This window comes from Benincasa hispida, chromosome 7 (genome assembly GCF_009727055.1).
Source record: "Benincasa hispida cultivar B227 chromosome 7, ASM972705v1, whole genome shotgun sequence".
Lineage (NCBI taxonomy): Eukaryota > Viridiplantae > Streptophyta > Magnoliopsida > Cucurbitales > Cucurbitaceae > Benincasa > Benincasa hispida.
Window position 1 is genome coordinate 41,524,449 of NC_052355.1, and position 17,859 is coordinate 41,542,307.

General features: G+C 33.7%; 1 protein-coding gene across 1 annotated transcript; it reads left to right on the forward strand.

The window, feature by feature from the left end:
• The first annotated feature begins 2,970 nt into the window (after window positions 1-2,970).
• LOC120080820 (piriformospora indica-insensitive protein 2-like) lies at window positions 2,971-5,224 on the forward strand. Its single transcript, XM_039035470.1, has 2 exons — window positions 2,971-3,660; window positions 3,837-5,224. Exons 1-2 carry the CDS (start codon window positions 3,463-3,465, stop codon window positions 5,067-5,069), a joined length of 1,431 nt encoding a protein of 476 aa, XP_038891398.1. The 5' UTR covers window positions 2,971-3,462; the 3' UTR covers window positions 5,070-5,224.
• The last annotated feature ends 12,635 nt before the right edge of the window (window positions 5,225-17,859 follow it).

Sequence of the window (17,859 nt, forward strand, 5' to 3'; positions counted from 1 at the left end):
CCTAACAATTTATAGTCATTCTCCCATTAAAAAAAAAAAACGAATCTAACTTATTTATGAATATAGTCAAATGTTATTATCTATTAGTAATAGTATCATAGACTTCTATTACTCAATGATGAAAGTTAAAATATTTTCAGTATTTTTATCATTTAAAATAATTACCCAGTAATTTAGATATTTGGTAACCATTTTATTTTTTGTTTTTGATTTTTTGGATTAATTCTATTTCCTATATCTTTCTTAAATAATTTGTATATTTCTTAAATACAAGGATAAAATTCCCAGTAAAATTTCTAAAACAAAAACAATATTTTAGGAACGGGGTGAGTGTTTATATGCATAATTTTTTTTTTAAAAAAAAGATCTTTGTTTCTATAGCAACAATTTAGTTTATATACTTTAAAACTTGTAATAATTTAGGTCCCGTTTGATAATTAGTTTATTTTTTAAAATTAAGCCTATGTACATTGCTTCTACCTCCAAATTTCTTTCATTATTATCTACTTTTCACTAATGGTTTAAAAAAACCAAGCCAAATTTTGAGAACTAAATAAATAGTTTCAAAAAGTTGTTTTTTTTAGGAATTTGATTAAAAATTTAACCATTATATTTATAAAAGATGCAAATCGTTGTAAAAATAGATATATAAAAGAAACTTAATTTTCAAAAAAAAAAAAAAAAACAAAAAGTCAAATAATTGGGCCTTAATCATTCTACTTGATCATCTAAACATTTAATTTATTTACTTGAAAAAAAAATAACAATGAAATTGACATTGTGTAGTTGTTTTACTTTCGATTTATAGACAAAATTGACACTTGATCAATTTATCCACCTATGTGTGTAGTGAATTTCTCTAAATTTATTGGTATCTTTTAATGGAGGAAGTAAATTATTACAAATTATATAGTATGATATTTATTAACATCTAGACTATAAATTATTAGTGAATTTTATGGATTAAAACGTTGTTTTCATCCAAGTTAATCATTACCAACAATAATTTCAAAAAATGTCCTTCGCAAGTTTCCCAAATATTTTCCTTTTTCTCCTTTTTTTTTTTGGGGGGGGGGGGGGGGGGGGGGGGGGGGGGGGGCATAGAATTATGACGAGTTCCAATTATTATACACTGAAATCAGAAATCATAACTATAATTACGGATTGGGAATCGTGAATATTTTTTAAAACAAGGCAATTTTCAGGTTCATTATTTTTCTATCTTATCTTTCTACTTCATTTTCTTATATATGAGATGTCTATACATTTATAAATAAATATACCACACGTTAACTTTAGGTGTAATGAATAAATACACATTACTATTTTTTTTCCTATTATTTAATACTCGTTGGTAATTAATGCTAATCACCAGATAAATATATAACCACAAACAAGTTACAAAGAGTTCATAATTTAAATTGGTACATAAATTAATATGTTTGAATACGTGTATGGAACTAATACGTGTATGAACTACGATTATAATCTAACTTGTATGAAATATGTTGACTTTTTTTTCTTTTATTTATTTATTACTCATTGGACTAACTGTAATCTCAACTATGTCATTATTATTATAGTTAAAATTCAAATTTAGCAACCTTCCAAAAGAGGAATATATAGTAGTAGTATGTGGTACGAAATCAGCAATTAAAAAATACATAAAATGTAAAGAGAATAGAGAAGATCGACACATAGTTTGAAGTGGTTCGCTAGCAGTGTGTTAACTACGTTAATGGGATAAAGGGAGAACAATTTTATTAGAAAGAATATTATACAAAACAAAACGAATAACGCCTCTAAAGTTAGAGAGTTTATATAGTGCACTTCTATAGAGAAAAGAAAAAAAATCAAATAATAAAATATATATCAAATACCAATTCTAATTAAGTTTCGGGGACAATGCCACCCCTCTTGACCCCTATATTTGTTCATTCGAATCGTTAGATAATAGATTCAAGATATTCCAACCGTTTCTAAAATTAACCCATTTGGATTGAAGAACACCAGCATAGACAGATTTCATAGTCACTAGAATTAAGATCATGTTTAATGTTTCTCTTTATTTTTGTTCTAGTACTACTTAAAACGAGAAAAAAGAGAGAGAGAACACTACTTATTAAAGGCTTTGTATTAAATTAATAGATGTCAAGACAAATGAACCTTCAAGGTAGTAGTATTTTTTTCATCTTTAAAAAAAAGACAGTAAAATCAAGACTAGACAACTTCAGGCTGTTGGATAAAACTCAAAGCATCAAAATGGCTACTAGAAACCAACCATTGCAAAAATACTAAAATACCAAGAAAACGAAATTGCAAAGAGATCGCGCCTTGTAAGAACATGCACAAAAGAATTCCAATCCCGTTGGACGAAGTGAAAAGAGATGGAAGAAAAATAAGTGGTCAACGGTCAGATATTCAACAAAAAAATCTAAGAAATCAATAAAATAAAAAAAAATGAAGCAGTATTTGATTTTACAAGAAATTAAGAATGGCTTTGTGTACAATACAATGAGAATCACAACTCACATCAACAACTGCAATTTTCAGCTCTTAACCGTGCCACCATTAAAGGCCAAGCAATCATCCTCCCCACATTGTGAAACACTCAAATCCCTTCCTTTGTCCTTTTCCCTATTCTCAATACAACACTTGAAAATCCATCCCAAATACCCAAAATACATACAAATTAAAAGAAAACCCATTACCCAAAATCTCAACTTTTTTTATTTTCTTTCCCTCCCTACATACAAAATACACACTCTCTCTCTTCTGCATGCCAAAAAGAAAAGAAATAATGGTCCCCTTTTTAAAAGCACCATTTAGTTCTCTTCCCCAATCCCCACCCCCCCACAGTCCTATCCCTAACCCTACCTAAACCCTAATTCCACACCTCTTCTTTAATCTTCTCTAAACTCTAAAACCATAATTCTTCCAACCACTTTACTCTTTTAGCCATCCTATCCTTCATGGCAATAAATCTTTGCTTAACTAAATCATTTCTCTGATAAAAGAGAGTTCTTTTTCCTTTGGCATTCCAATGCATACAAGGAAAGGACATTGCCCCACATTTCGCTTTCATTTGGGGTTGAGGCTTTAGCCCCTTCAGTCATTTTATGGCGCTCTGATCTTTATTATTGTTATTACTATTATTGCTTTTTTGGCCTTTTTTGAGAATTGTGCTTTGCCTATATCCCCCCCTCTCTTTCCTCTTCTCTTCCCCACTCTGTTCTCCCCATTCCCATAATCTCAACCCACAAACACAACTCTCTTTAATTTTGTTTCTTTTCTTCATCTGGGTTTGCTTTTTTCTACCTTGTTTTTGTGATTTTTCTCTGTACTTCTTCTTCTTGTGAACCCCCCATGCACTGCGTACCCATTTCATTCTCTCTCCGTTCCATTGATTTTCTCCATATGTTACCATAAACTTTTGAATTTCAACAGCAATACGTTTCTGTTATGGCATTGAAGAGGCTGTTTATTGTTATGTTCTTTGTCTGTTTGGGAAGTTGGAGAAGCTATGCACAAGAAGGTGGAGAAGCTCCAATGGAGAAAACAGAGCTGGATTCTCTGTTCTCTGCAATACAGGGATTTGTCGGTAATTGGTGGAATGGCTCAGATCTCTACCCAGATCCTTGTGGGTGGACTCCAATACAGGTAAGTACTGTTCGTCAATCTACTCCATTTTTTTTTTTTTTTGAGTTTTTATCATTGTTTCAAAATTTCCCAATTGAGGAAACGCCTGAGAAAACAGGGCACTCTGTTATTTGAAGAAAATTTTGTATATTTAATGGAAAGTGGAAAGTGTGGTGATCTTTTGAGATATTTTTCAGGGGGTTTCTTGTGATATATTTGATGGGCTTTGGTATGTCACTGCACTAAACATTGGACCAACTCATGACAACTCTCTAGCTTGTTCCCCAAATGCCCATTTCAGACAGCAATTGTTTGAACTCAAACACCTTAAAACTCTGTCCTTCTTCAGCTGCTTTGTCTCAACAAAAGGGAACAATTCTGTTTCACTCCCAACTGGAGAATGGGTTAAACTCGCCGGAAGTTTAGAATCTCTTGAGTTCAGATCAAACGCTGCCCTCGCCGGACAAATTCCGGCCAATTTTGGGAGTCTATCAAAGCTGCAATCTTTGGTTCTATTACAGAACGGATTCGTGGGTGAAATACCAGAAAGTTTTGGCGATTTGATCAAATTGAAGCGATTGGTTCTTGCTGAGAACTCGCTCACTGGTCCAATTGCTCAAAATCTAGGCAGGCTGAGCGAGCTACTGATTTTGGATTTGAGTAGAAATTTGCTGTCGGGTTCTTTGCCGCCGAGTTTGGGAAATTTGACTTCCCTTTTGAAGCTTGATCTGAGTGACAACAAATTGAGTGGAATTTTGCCGAGTGAACTCGGCGATATGAGAAATTTGACGCTTTTGGATCTGAGCAACAACAGTTTCAACGGTGGATTGAGACAGTCGTTTGAGAAGATGAATTCCTTAGAAGAAATTATCTTATCCAACAATCCAATTGGGGGAGAACTCAAGAGCATAAACTGGAAAAATCTACAAAATTTAGCCATTTTGGATCTTTCCGACATGAGTTTGATAGGGGAAATTCCAGATTCATTGTCTGAATTGAAAAGTCTAAGGTTTCTGGGACTTAGCCACAACAATCTAACCGGAAACCCCTCGCCAAAACTTGCAACTCTGCCCTTTGTTAGCGCAATTTACTTGTTTGGAAACAATTTGTCTGGAGACCTTAAATTCTCCGAAAAGTTTTACGGGAAAATGGGAAGGAGATTTGGGGCATGGGATAATCCGAATTTGTGTTACCCCATAGGAATGTTTGGAGCAAACAATGCTCCATATGGTGTGAGGCCATGTGAGGGGGAAGAAGAAGTGGCGAAATTAGTAAAGAAACCCATTTCCAAGACGAATTTGGATATGGGGAATCGGAATTTGGCTGTTTCAAAGGGTTGTTCTGGGATTGGAATTGAAGGATTCTGGTGGAAATTTGTGGGGAAGACATTAACGATGGCGTTGTTAATGAATATGAATATGTTGCTATGAAATAGAAACAGAGGTTTGTTTTCTTAAAAGTGTTTGGTGTGAATTTCAAGCTGACGTCCTAACAAAATGTTACTTCTTTTTTTCAAACAGAAAAGAAGAAAAAGAAGTTAAAATGGTTATTTGTAATAGAGTTTAGTTAGTTGTTTCGATTTCAACCACTCGATTTGGTTGTGTAAGTATTAGCTTTCATTTGCTAATTATCTCCACTATCTCAACGATCATAAGATCTGTGCTATCAATTTTATATCTTTACTTTATATTCCAAGAGAATTGGGTAGAATTAGAGTTAGGTTCAAATCCTCACGTGTTAGTTGAACTAAAAATGTGTGTTTGGGACGAGGAGTTAGTTATTATATTTCTAAATTGTTATAGTTGGGTTTTAACCGTTTGTGTTTGGGGTAAATATGATTTTAGTTTAGATTATAATAGTATGTGTTTGAAGTGTAAATTATTTTAGTTTGAGAAAGAAATAGTAAATACTATAGTAAAATAGTAAAAATAAATAATATATACGGTAACGAATTGGAATTTTGAAATAGTGTTTATTATAGCTAATTGAGGGTTTTGAAATAGTATTTAATGTAACAAAAAGTGGTTATCATAATCTTATGATAATCTTTGTCTCAAACATCCCAAAGAAAACAAAACACTAGATTATATGAATATTCTTAATATATAAAAAAAAAGGTTCGTTTCTCTCTCTGTTTATATATATATATATATATATATATATATGTGTGTGTGTGAAAAATAGTGTTGAAGTTTAAAAGTTAAGTTAAATGAGAATGAAGTTAACAATGTAATTTAAATATATTATTATTAATTATAGTACTAGGAATCAAATTAGAAAAGTCATAGTTATAATAACCGTGACGTGATGATCAGATGAAGAGAATAGATGTCCTAAACCCATGATACAGTATTTAAATTCTAAATCCACAAAAACGTTTTTTATTTTATTTTATTTTATTTATTTATTTTTTTTTTTTTTGTGAGTTCGACTTTATATTGGCAATTAAATTGTATGGCTAAACTTGAAAGGATAAAAAATATCAACTTTATCTTAAAATTTTAAAAATCTCTCCATAAATTTTTTAATTTTTATAATTAATTAATATATCAGATTTAAATTTGAGCTATTTTTAAATAAAGAAAAATGAGTCAACTTATTTATAAATTTAGTAAAATGTCATTATCAATGATAGATCGTGATAGACATTTATCGTGGTTTATTTATATTTGTCAATGTCAGCGATAGATGTTTATCATGGATAGATATTGACACTTTGCTATAGTTGTAAATATTTTTAGCAATTTTATCATTTAAAACAATAATCCCTATAAATTTGTGTCTAATAAAAAAAAAAAATTAAGTCCTATTTTGGTCCACGAACTTTGACTCTTGTTCTATTTTGGTTCTATAAACTTTCAAAAACGTCTATTTTAGTCCCTGGACTTTTAAAAATTGTTTATTTTGGTTCTTGCGGTTAGGATTTCGCTAACTTTTTAATGGAAGGTTGAGGTGATTTATATTTTTTGTTAACTTATTTATTTTCTAGCTATAAATCTATTATGTAAAAAAAAAGGTGCACTTTTCATATATATTTTTAGGACTGTTTTCAAAAGTAGGAAAATGAACCAAAATATTTACAAATATAGCAAAATTTCATTTTGCGTACATTGTGATACTTTGCTATTATTATAAATATTTTCAATACTTTTTTCATTTTAAATAATTTCCTATTGTTTAACTATGAGTATTTAAGTCCTACTAATTTTTATGTTAACAAAAAAAAAACAAAAAAAACAAAAAAAACACATGCTATAAATGCTACTGTTTGTTTTTAGTTAGAATCTCCAAGCAAATCATAATAAAATAGAGTAGGATCAAAATATAACAGAACTAAACTTTTAAATACAAGAATAAAATGTCTCATGATAAGGTAAAATAAACTAAGCAAATGTAAATAAACGCAACCCATATAGAAAATAAAACTCTCAGAAATTTCAAATAAATATTACCTCATTCAATCACATAACTAAAAATAGGAGGAAGAAGGGATAGAGAGAAACAGAGAAAAGTACCTCAATGAACGACTAAAATCTGGAAGACAAAGTGAAAAACCAATTTTCCATTCAAAACCTTGGATTTTTTAATGTGATTAACTAATTCGGCATCCTAGTCATAAACATATAAGAAACCACTCAATTTCTGAGCATCTATGGTGGACAGGTGATCTTCAATCCAGCCTGAAATGATCAAATTTATTGGATTTGTTAAGCATGAATACAATTTATAAAATATAAACTATTGAGGGAAAAATATCAATTTATATTTATGAATTTGGTATATTAATTTAAATCTTGAGCTTTAAGTAGTATCAATTAAAATTAAAATTTAAACATGGAGTTTCATAAGTATATGAAAATAAAATATAAAAAAATGTTTAAAAATGTGCACTTCTGAAATTTCGAAATCTAAATTAATAGATTAATAAAAATTTAAAATTGAAATTGAAATTTAAGAGAGGGGAAAAGAGTTGGTGGGTTGAAAATTAAAATAGTGTAAGAAAAGGGAATTGGATTGGAAGAAAAAAAGAAAGAGGGGGGGTTTGAAGTAAGAACAAAAAAGTGAGAAAGTGGAAGAGTGTCAGAGAGGAACCAATCCCAAGGTGAAGACCGGTAACGCTCTTTTATTTCTGCAAACGCAGTCTTCTTTAATAACCCTATCCCACCAATTTCTTTTTTTCTTTTTCTTCTTCTTTTTCTTTCTTTTAATTATTATCTATCTATTTTGTGAACCGATATCTTTTATCCTAGAGTCAGTTTAGGGGTTTCCTCTACGACAGCAGGAATTTTTTTTATTATTATTTTGATACAACATGTCCAAATTTGTTGGAAAAATTGGAGAAATATTGTATTTTTTCAAAATAATTAATAAAATAATCGTGGTTTTGAAAATAATTAGAGAAATGTCGTAGTTTTGAAGATTTGACTTGTGTGGAATGATATATTTTAATTGATCAAGTGTTCAACAAGCAATCAAGATACTTTAATCTTTTTTTCTTTCCAACAATGGTCTAGTGTTCAATACTCGACTTAACTATTTTTTTTTAATACTCTTCACTTTTACAATTCCTTAAACAACGTACTTTATACAAAATTACCGTTTTATTTTTTAATAATAAGAACTTACTCTTGTATTTCTTAATAGTAAGAAAAATTTACCGTTGTTTCATCTTTAACTGTTCTAACTTTAAGAGACATCATAGAAAATAATAAATTTTCAATCTTTTTTCTTCCGTATTACAACTATTATTCATAATTAAAAAATAATAAAATGGAAATTAAAATGTCCATATCAATGCAATAATTTAAATTTTTCATTAATTTAAAAATAATGATAAAAAAATCAAAGGGTCTCACAAGGCAGACGTCATCAATTTTGAGCTTATTGTTTTCGTCGACTTTGAACTTTAGGTTGCTTTGGTTTCTCTTGATCCTCTGACAGCTCTAGACCCATAGTATAAATATTTGTTATGCTCTCCACGATCACACCCATGTTCGTGCATGTATGAAAAAGATGGACTGGTCTTTGAATCATAATATCCTGAATCGAAGGCTAGCATTATCATCATCGGACTAGTATAATCAGTATGACTCTACATCTGTGTCATAGGAGCAATTCTTCCACATTATGGTCAACCTCATCGAACCCATGTTCGTGCTGGCGGAGGTGCAGTACATATATCGTACATATAATGTATCTCCTTCATGTAGCTCTCATTATTACTGCATACATTAAAGACCTGGTTTGGATCATCTATAACATCATGAAGGCTATTGTTACTAGATCTATGTGAATTATAGAATAATTAGAGAATATTTAATACAAATTTAAATTAAAAATAATTAGATGAAATTTAATTATGTATCAGATGACCCACAATTGCTCCTAGACGAGTAATATAACACCTCATAATATTATTATATCAATGGATGTAATCTTAAGTTACATCCCTATCGAATTGCCTAATTGAAACCTCAATTGTAATAGACATTTTACGATAGTGTCATCGCACTATCAAATGTGCAGCTTTTTTAGACTAATATGCAATTCTTAGGTTGCTGTCATGCAATAGAGGTTCAATATTGCACTCTAATGGGACATTCTATTGGAAACCAAACTGTTTAATCACCCTATCACGAAGATACCATTCACCAGTGTGAAAACATATGAAAGGACTTATGGTTTTGCCACATGTTTTGACTGTTCGTAAAGAAATTGGGCAAAATGTCCATGACAACTTTGTAAGGCTCCTAAATAATCTAAAACATAACACATTATATTAAAAATATTAAAGACAAGTATATAAAAAATTCAATTGGTTCAGTATTCACGTACCTGATCAGGTTGAAGCAGATCAAACATGTATCTATGTTGACTCACTACATGTGTAGCTGACCTAATTACACAAAATTAGTCTATCAACCTATATTATTGAATTAATATTTTAGATTTTAAATTAACTATAGTCATATAAAAAATATTGGTTAAGTTAAATTAAAATAAAATAACATACAACCATCGGCTCCTCCACTAACTAATGATCGTTGACATGTCGGAGCTGTAGGTCATTATTGGAAATTGTTCCCTAGCCCATATTTGCAAAAGTATCAAAGGCATAGTGATTTCATGAACATCAGGTTTTATTGCTTTGCATATTTGTCTATACAACCATGTCAAATATGCTCCATCTCAAGAACACTGTCCTACTTCATGGAGATTGGCTAACAATGGCAGGACCACTAGGTGCACAAAGTGAATTGACTTGTCAGAAACCAGAATTCCACTCATCATCTGTAGTATGTATGCTCGTGCATATCTCATGTCAGCTTCCTCGTTTGCATCATCATCAAGCCTTGAAATTGCGTCCCTAGTCACATTAAAATTAATCTTGATCCCATGATTCTATTAGCAGATGGGGTCACACCAAGTAGCATTTGGCAAATATTCATCATGCATTACTTCGGTAACAGGCTTGTCGTTAACATGTAACCCAAACAATACTTCTATGTTCTGTAACGTGATAACCCACTCTCTAATAGGCACATGAAATGTATGCGTCTTTGGTCTATATCTCTCAACCAATGTAGTAATAAGATTTCAATCTAACTGAATGAATCTCAATCTGGCCAACTCATAAAATCTAGATGCACAAAGTAGTGGTAGTATACTACCCTACAATAAATACCCCTTTTAATAACATTTAATTATTGCTTTCTATAAAAATCACTATTGAAAAAAAAATAAAAAAAAAGAACCGAGAACTAATATTTATTGGCCCGCCCAAAAAACAACGCAATTGATCTCCATTCTCTTATGTTACGTTTTTAAGGGTTTGTTTGGTATATGATAAAAGTAGAAAGTTGAGTTGAGTTGAGTTGGTAATTATTATCTGAAGAGTTAAATTATCTGGGGAGTTAAATTATTTGTGTTTGTTGTGCAGAGTTGAGTTGAGTTGGAGGATCTGATGCAGTTTTTTTTTGTGAATGAGATTAGTTCTATTTTTTGTTTGTTTGTTTTTTATTTCATTCTTTTCTTTTTTTTAGTTTTATGCTTTGTTATTGTTGATTAATTTTCAAATATACACGTATTTTCTCAAATCATTTATGACATAAACTGGACGATCTCAATTTTTTTCCCTCAATTTGTAGAACATAATAGATTATTTTTCATATATTCTTTTCAAAAACTGTAATAATTCTAATTCTCTTTAATCGGTAAAACATACCAACAAAATATATTTCATATTGCTGCTCAATTAATTGGTATATTGTATATTGTTTGTATATATATTGAAGGTATATATATTTCATATTTCATATTTGTATGTATATATATCAAAAAAAAAATTCACAAAATATATGTTCTTTTCGATCCTCATAATATTAGTTATATTTACAAACACAAAAATTACATATTTTCAAGTATACAAAAGTTATCATTCTTTTCAACATGACAGTCCATTGTCCATTTGTTGTTATCCAAAAGAACTATAAACAAAATATAGGGGTGTGATCAGTCTACATGTTTCTTCCTAGTAGACGGAGGCAGTACTTCTTCCGTGCGTGTTCTGGTACTGCAAGGAAGCAACCTGTCTTCTGAATGTCTGTGACAACGAGGTCAATAAGGGTGACCTAATCATCCTCATCTAGGCCATCAATGTTGTATATGGCATTTACTAATTCCTTCCGACGCCCGAACTCCAACTCATACTTTTCCTTTTGCCACGATGCAAGTCTACCCATGTGTGTGTTCTGCATTTCAATAGTCGATCTCATGATGTTGATCATTTCAGCTTGGAATGATGACCTCTTCCTCTTATTGCCTCGAGATGACTCGGTAGGTACACTTGCTCTACCTGTAGATTGCTCTGCTGGCTCTTCATCTATTTCATCTTGATTTAATGGTGATTCTGTCTGGCTGAACCTCAGGGGTGTGAAGTCCTGTGATCCAAGTCGAATCTCATCTTTAAACTCTCTGAATGCATTCGTCGCCATCATGTATGGGTCCTCACTTGATTGCCCTACTGCTCTGTCTTTCCCAAATACGGTGGAGAGGTCATCGTAATTGTGGGAATGACTTGTTCCACATCCCCGTCGCATTGGGATGACTCTGAATTGATACACATATACATTATTAATATTAATATTATAACACGTATCCGTACATTTTTTTCTTAGAATCTTACCCGAACCCAAAGATAAAAAATCTCCTCTCGACTTGAACACATTCGAACTCCTCGCTCTAGCCGAACCCAACTGACTTAACATCTCTGATACTACGTTGTAGTTATTTCTTTCAGACTCCTCACCTTGGCACTCAATGGTATTCTGATTCAGTGCGCACCCGGGCACTTTCTCATGCAAAATTCGCTCTAAGTGTTTGAGGTATTCCTGGTTGAAACATCCCATTATCGGACCTCCAACCGGTTCTCCACCAAATACATTAGAGCTTCCACCAACTTTAGCGTCCTCCATCTTTGACCATACGTGTTTAAACCTCTTACCATTACCTGCCATTATGCTGCATGCATACGTTTGTTGAATGAAAAGATGCTATAAATTAAACACATGCACAAACAAAGGATAAACTGCTGAAATTATATGTTCCAATTTAACTTGTTCACACAGAGTCTTGGTACAAAACATTTTCACGGCGTACTTGGAATGTTTCATAATTAAATTCCATTCAGTAGTAAAAGAAAAGTAAGTAATGAATATTGAATAATCAGGCTCTTTGCCATTGAGTAAACATTTCGACTGCTAAGTCATCCTTGAACTTGGTCCATTCCTCTGATGATTCAACAAATTCAATATGATCCCCATCAAGACCAATTGATGCAAAATTCTCCTCATCAGGCACGTCAAGCATTACACTGATTCCCATCTCCTTTGTGATTAAGTTGTGAATAAGACAACATGTAGTTATTGTTCGACATTGGACTTGTATTGGGTAGAATGATTTTTCCCTAAGAATAGCCCACCGCCCCTTTAGCAACCCAAATGCTCGCTCGATAACGTTCCTTGCTGAAAAATGTTTCATGTTGAAAAATTCTCTCGCAGTTGTCGGTGCGTTTCCTGCTCCATACCAATCGGAGAGATGGTATCGCTCCCCTATGTACGGCGCCAAGAATCCTTCAGCGTTGGGGTATCCAGCATCACATAGGTAATAGTATCCTGTACACGTTTTGAAATGTCATACACATGTGTTATGGCAGGTACCCATGTTTAAATAACGTATACGGTTATTATAATACCCTTTGGAACCCTCAATCTGTACGGTCGCGAAACCGCATCCCTAAGAACCCTTGAATCGGTTGCAGACCCTTCCCACCATGGCAAAACGAAGACGAACTCCCCATTTTGATCACACACCACAAGAAAGTTTGTGGCAATCTCTCTCTTTCTCGTCCTATATCGATGTCGATCGATGACACTAACATTCACTTTAATGTATGTGCCGTCGAACGCACCTAAACAATTCTGTTTCTCTCAAGTGATCAAAATGAATTAAAAAAAAAAATCTATCGTTGCATGCATATTTATGACGTATTCATGTAAAAAACTGAGTATTTTTTGTACTTGAAACCACTTCCATCTTCCATCGGTGCATGTATTTGTGATTGGTTTTGGTTTTCTTAACAAAACAGTGTGAAGTTGTAAGACTGCCCTAAGAACTGCGTTGAAATATCTCGAAACTGTCTCACCAGACCTCGAAAATTTTCTGCGTATCACTCGATTCTTGACATCGTGTGCAAGAATGTGTAGGAATATCACAACCATCTCTTCGACGTCCATNCTCGAAAATTTTCTGCGTATCACTCGATTCTTGACATCGTGTGCAAGAATGTGTAGGAATATCACAACCATCTCTTCGACGTCCATACATCTTGTTGGTTCCAAACAACCAGTCGACCGTAGCATATTACATAGAATCGTAAAGGTACGTCTATCCATTCGGGTGCTTTCACAACATGCCAAGTCACTCTCGTAAATTAGGCGAAAGAACGTCAACTGCCTAATGCAGTGCTTAGCATATACCAGTTGTCTCTCTATCCTTTGGTAGTTGTTCAATAACGAGGTTAGTGTTATGAACAACTGTATTTGAGAGTGCAAAATAATTCTCATGATCGAAAAGAGGTCTTCAATAATATCCATCTTTATAGGGAAAGGGATACACAAGTTGTTCCTGAAAGTGGCGGATTATGTTTCATGATTAAGAAAGAATAGAAAACGATGTCAAGCGTCGGTATTGGGCATATTAGGTTATAGTTTAGATTTATGGTGTTATTTCCCCAATGAGGATCTCGCTCATGAGAAGGATCTCGCTCATGAGGAGGATCTTCCTCATGAGCTAGATCCTCCTCATGAGCGAAATCCTCATTGTTTTTCACCCATTGAAATGAACTTATTATTAGATAAAAAAAATTACATAATAGTACTATTTCACCCATAATTCATAAAAAATTTGAGAAGTATCAGATTAAAAAATATAATGTCGCCAACCATTAATAAAAAAAATTTGTGAACGAGTATTTCAAAAAAATGTGAACAATTAACAAATAACATATTTCCATAAAAAATAAAAAATAAAAAAAATAAGTCCTAAAAAAAAGGAAGATACTTTGAACTTCAAAATAACTAGGAATGATTTGTGTAATTAGTTTGGACCCCACAAGAAACACAAAATAATGATAGTTAGATTAGAAATAAAATAAAATAAATTGAACTAAGAAGTAAGCAACAAAAAAAAAAAAAAAAAATTGAACTAAAGAGTAACCAACAAAAGCATACCTTTTTTTTGTGGAGAAAGACAGTGGAAATATAAAACGTATGAGTGGGAAGTCATCTATAAATAGAAGAGGGAGAAAAAAGTGGTTGTTGGAGAGAGTTGGGTGCATTTATTAAAGAGTGAAATTAATTTAACCTCATTAATTAAAGAGTGAAATTAATTTGAGTGTTAGTTGAAAGTAAGTAGCAGCCACGTTGGTAGTAAAGTTAAGTAAATACAAATAGTAAAGTCAAGTAAACAGAAATAACATATTTTCATAAAAAAAAAAAAAACAATGAGGATCTCGCTCATGAGGATCTTCATGAGCGAGATCCTCATTTCTAGCGATATTTCCTTCTAGAGCGAGATCCTCATCCCAAAATTAGCGAGATTCGCTCATGAGGAGGATCTCGCTCATGAGGTTGCTCTCGCTCTCTCTCACTTTCTCGCTGGTCTCGCTCTCTCCACTCTCACTCTCTCCAACTTTCTCGCTGGTCTTTCTCTCTCCAATCTCGCTCTCTCCCACTTTCTCGCTCAAAATCTTGCTCTCAATGATCTCGCTGGTCTCGATCTCAATGATCTCGCTCTCAACAATCTTGTTGATCTCACTCTCAACGATCTCGTTCTTAGCTCAAACTTCTCCTTTTGCCACGATGCAAGTCTACCCATGTGTGTGCTCTGCATTTCAACAATCAACATTTCTAGCGAGATTTCCTTCTAGAGCGAGATCCTCATCACAAAATTAACGAGATTCAGCCCACATTTCTCGCGAGATTTCCTTCCATAACGAGATTCAACCCACATTTCTAGCGAGATTTCCTTCTAGAGCGAGATTTTCATCACAAAATTAGCGAGATTTCACTTGTACAGGGTTGAAGTTTCGACTTATATACAACCCTTTATACATATTGTTTCCAAGTTTTTTTTGCTTATCGAGTTATGTATGTCGAAATTTCAACCTACGACAACCCTAATATACATTGTTTCCAAGTTTTTCTTTGTTTATCGAGTTTTCAACATTCGACCTCTACATTAATCCAATCCTCAACCCTCGACTTCTAGCAAAACAACAATATTTTTCTAATATAAAAGGTCTAATATTTCTTTAATATAATAAGTTTTGAAAACAATCATATTAATATAAAAGGTCCTAGTTTTGAGGGGATAAAAAAGGAGAGTTTTGAGTGGGTAAAAAAGGGGGTACCCATAGATTTTCTTTATGGGCTTAACAAACATGGGTAATAAATACCCACCTAACTCAACTCAACTCATACCCATTTATCAAACACCCCCTAAAAGAATTCTCAAATCCTCGAATTCTCTTCTTCCTCTCTCTCTCACATCTCTTTCACTCATCTCTCACACTCGTTCATTCACATATCGCTCTCTTCCATTTCTTCTTCACAAACTGCGTTCGATCGTTCAAGTCTCGTCCTAATTAACCACCGATTTGACTCGCCTGTATTTTGTGAAGATGGAACAAAAGGAGGATGAGGATTCGTGTAGTGAAGAAGAGAATGATAACAATGAGTTTCATGAGTTGATCAAGAAGGGAAACCGTGAACTGAAATTGTAGATTGTAGACCCCAAAGATGAAGAGATGACTAATAATTAGATCGAGCGAAACTCTTCCATGGTTTATCTCACAGGAAACCATCTCTTCAACTCAAAGCTATCTCCTAGGCCAAGTGGAGCGACTGGACCACCGACGTCTGCAGGCTCTTCAAACACCCCACTAAGTTCACATGGACAAACTCCTTAGTGAGTTTCGCTTTTGGGAGTCTCTTACCACACTAGTCTGTGTTGCATCTCCAAAGGCGTTCGTTCTGTTGGTTTAAAAACCAGGGATCTGCACAAAAACAAATCTCATGCACTCTGATATATATTTGAAGAAAACAGACAAAACAAAATATTTTGGAAGCAAAATATATTAGCGAGAGAAAGAAAAGTAATAAAACTCCCCTTTTTTTTTATTCAATTGATGGACTTACATTTATAGTCTAATAACAACAAAATAATCCTAAACCACTAACATAATTCTCACTAAAAATAGCAATGTGTGAACGTCTTCTTCCACACGATCTGGAAGATTCGGTCTTGAATCATGACCGGATTATTAGCTTACACTCACTCCCCCTAATCCTAATATGATTCTAAATCACGCACACCAAGTAGCTGACGCATAACAACTAACTTCACTCCTGTCAATGCTTTGGTCAGTGCGTCAGCTCGTTGTTCTCCAGTGTTGACAAATTCAACGACAATTTTCCCTTTCTCGACACACCCTCGAATGAAATGAAAGCGTGTATCTATGTGCTTACTGTGGCCATGAAATACGGGATTCTTCATGAGAGCTATTACGGATTTGTTGTCCATGAACAATGTTACCGGTCTTGGCTCCATTCCGGTTAACTCGCTAACAAGGCTTCTTAAGCACAACGTTTGGCAAGCCGCGATAGTGGCTGCCATGAACTCGACTTCACAAGATGAGAGTATCATCGTCTTTTGCTTTTGCGAATTCCATAAAACCAAGCTTTCATTTAAGTAGAACGCCATTCCACTTGTGCTTTTCCTCCCATCGAGATCACCGACTAAATCACTGTCAGAGTAGCCAAATATATCGACTTCTCGGGGACCTTTCACATAAGTGAGCCCAAAGTGAATTGTCCCTCTCAAATACTTAAGTATTTGCTTTACCACCTTGTGATGCATGGCCGTAGGCCTTTCCATATACCTACTCGCCATCCTAACAACATATGAGAGATCCGGTCTTATGTTCAGCAAGTATCTAAGACAACCAACGATGCTTCTATACTCCGTAGCATTAATTGGTGCTCCTTCCATGTCTTTGTGAAGTTGTGCCTTGGGTTCCATCGGGTACTTCGTGGCATTGCAGTCAGCCATTCCGAACTGGGACAAGATTCTTTTGGCATAAGTTGGTTGTTTGAGCAAGATTCGACCCTTCTGTTGTTCCACTTCAATCCCTAAGTAGTAAGAGATGTCTCTTATACACATCTAGATGTGTATAAGAGACAGTGTGTAGCCTGTCTCAATCCGTAGAGAGCCTTCGACAACCTATACACCTTGTGTTTCTGGTTTGGAACCTCAAATCCCTCCGGTTGAGTAACATATACTTCCTCTTCCAATTCCCCATTGAGAAATGTCGACTTCTCATCTAGATAGTGTACCTTCCAATTTCGGTTTGCAGCGAGTGCAAGAATGACTCGAACGGTGTCAAGTCTTGCAACCGGTGCAAAAACTTCTTCAAAGTCGATGCCTTGTCTTTGTACATAGCCTTTAGCAACCAATCTTGCTTTGTGCTTGACAACTTCTCCATTAGAGTCTTTCTTCAATTTGAACACTCATTTTAGACCAATGGGTTTGTGTCCCGGTGGAAGCTCGGTTAGACTTCATGTGTTATTCTTCTCAATGGATTTCAGCTTGTTCTCCATT